At 41.2% G+C, this 2,535-nt stretch overlaps 1 protein-coding gene across 1 annotated transcript; it reads left to right on the forward strand.

The window, feature by feature from the left end:
- Positions 1–294: 294 nt before the first annotated feature.
- Positions 295–1,221, forward strand: LOC125101261 (olfactory receptor 2G3-like). Its single transcript, XM_047731838.1, has one exon. The coding sequence runs from the start codon at positions 295–297 to the stop codon at positions 1,219–1,221; it is 927 nt and encodes a 308-aa protein (XP_047587794.1).
- The last annotated feature ends 1,314 nt before the right edge of the window (positions 1,222–2,535 follow it).

Raw genomic sequence — 2,535 nt, forward strand, 5'->3', positions numbered from 1 at the left:
CCTGAAATCATGATCCAAGCTGAAGGCAGAGGCTTAACCCACTAAGCCACCCAGGTGCCCCTATACCTAAAAAATTTAAAGCCTCCTATTTCACATGTCTTTCTGTATAAGTAAGTTCTGTGAAATTTTTGTGTAGTCTTCAAATATAATGTACAAAATTATAAATAAACTGTGCATGGTTTTTATATAGCTTTAATAAATGTCAAATAAAGTACAGATCCAAAATTTAAAAAAAATTACAAAAGTCACACTTACTCTCTAAACTGTGTCTCTCTCTTTCCAGCCATACATAAGATGGTTGCCATGGAAGGAGAAAATATGAGTTTCCCCAGCACAATTGTGTTGCTGGGCTTCTCAGATTATCCATGGCTAGAAATGCCCCTCTTTGGAGTTGTCCTGGTCTCTTACATCTTCACCCTGATGGGGAACAGCTCCATCATCATTCTTTCCATGGTGGATCCCAGAATCCAGACCCCCATGTACTTCTTCCTGGACAATCTCTCTGTGCTGGACTTTTGTGTCACCTGCACCATTGTGCCCCAGCTGCTGGACAACCTGTGGGGGCCAGAGAAGACCATTGCTTCCTGGGGCTGCATCACCCAGGCTTACCTCTTCCACTGGACAGGATGCACTGAATGTGCCTTGCTGGCAGTAATGGCTTTAGATCGCTATGCGGCTCTCTGCCAGCCCCTCCAGTACACTCTCATCATGTGGCCACGGGTGTGTGTGCAACTGGCAGTAGCTGCCTGGTCCAGTGGCCTGGCCAACTCAGTACTCCAGGCTACGCTCACTCTCCAGCTCTACCACTGTGGTCACCATTCACTCGACCACTTCTTCTGTGAAGTACCTGTTCTGATCAAGCTGGCCTGTGGTGACACCACTGTTAATGACCTGTCCTTGGCTGTGGGAGCCATCCCTTTTGCACTGATGGCTCCCCTGCTTGTGTTAATCTCCTACACATTCATTGCCAAGGCTGTGTGGAAGTTACCTTCAGCTAACAGGAGATACAAGGTCTTCAGCGCCTGCAGCTCCCACTTGGTGGTTGTCATCATGTACTTTGGACCAGCCATGTACATGTACCTCCAACCCCCTACCAATAGCACCCAGACCAAATTCATGTCCTTCTTCTACTGTGTTATCACCCCACTGCTCAACCCACTCATCTACACCCTGAGAAACAAGGATGTGAAGAGAGCATGGAAAAGGATCCTACAACCCTAGAGTGAGGTAAAATCCAAAAAAGGATAGAAATCATTAAAAAAAATAAAAAAGCCCAAGTAATCTCTGCCTGTCTTCTGGGCCAATCACATGAACAACTCAGTAACTATCAGCAAGTCTGTTTCCAAATGAGTGTCCATGAGCCCCAAGGAAAGAGTTCCCATCTCTTAACATCAACCATCCTAATGCCTAGAGAAACTCTTCCAACTAGAAAGTGCTTGGTTTGAAATCTCAAGTGAAGCAATCCTGCTCCTTTTGACCTTCCCCAAATGTCTGGTTCTCAGTGGAAAGAACGATTCCACACATCCATAGGAGGATAAGCAACACAACATTTTCAAATCCCTTTCTATAACAGCTCCCATTTACCAGATAGCATATAAGAAAATTTGCCAAAAACTTATGTACAGATCCCAACAAGATATTTAAGTAAGAATTCATTGGATTGATCACATCTTATATGCAAACCTTTTTAATCTCTCCTGTCTCTGAGGATCTCAGGTGCTCTCTCCTTTCTCAAACACCTTATCACCCTATAATTTATCATATTCTTATTTCATCAAAGCCCTTTCCATCTATCTTCAATGATTCACTCATGAAAACAATTTCAGGGGCGCCTGGCTGACTCAGTTGGTGGAACATGAGACTCTTGATCTTGGGGTTATAAATTTGAGCCCCATATTGGGTGTAAAGATTACTTAAAAATAAAATCTTAAAAAAAAAAAAAGAAAAACAATTTCAACCTCCCAATAACAAATTTCCTTCACTTCTCTCAATTAATTAATGACAGATATGATTCAATATGCCTTTATATTTCTTCTATATGTATGAATTAATTCTTCATTTGTCTAATTTCACTATTTCAATGTAGCATTTGAAGATTAGAGACAGCCCTCTTCCATTGTATACTGATCAATAAATATTATGTTCTAAGTGCCCAAGATATATCTGACATAGAGCAGGGATTGAATAAAGGTTTGAACTAAGAGTTAAATACAAAGGTGGTCCCCAGTTATTGATGAGCAAAAGCACCTAATGTCCCCAACTGAGTTTGTTCTTGACATCTGCCAAGCCATGGGAAACTCCCTTTGTTGAGTGATGCCTACTTTTGATCTCTTGGACTTCAGTTAATTAACAGATGAAATCATTTAACACTGTCATTGTATTCTCTTTCCAGGATACTATTTGAATATATTTACTACCTAAACTAATTTGATCCCTCCTTTCTGATATGTCTTCTTTCTTCTATGCATCTGAGCTGGAACTGACTCCCTAGCCAAACATTTTGGAAATAGAAACAAAAACTTTGCTCAAAGAGAG

Source organism: Lutra lutra, chromosome 5 (genome assembly GCF_902655055.1).
Source record: "Lutra lutra chromosome 5, mLutLut1.2, whole genome shotgun sequence".
Taxonomy (NCBI): Eukaryota; Metazoa; Chordata; class Mammalia; order Carnivora; family Mustelidae; genus Lutra; species Lutra lutra.

Coding starts and splice junctions, on each gene's coding strand:
- LOC125101261 (XM_047731838.1), top strand. CDS start 295: ATGGTTGCCATGGAAGGAGAAAATATGAGTTTCCCCAGCACAATTGTG.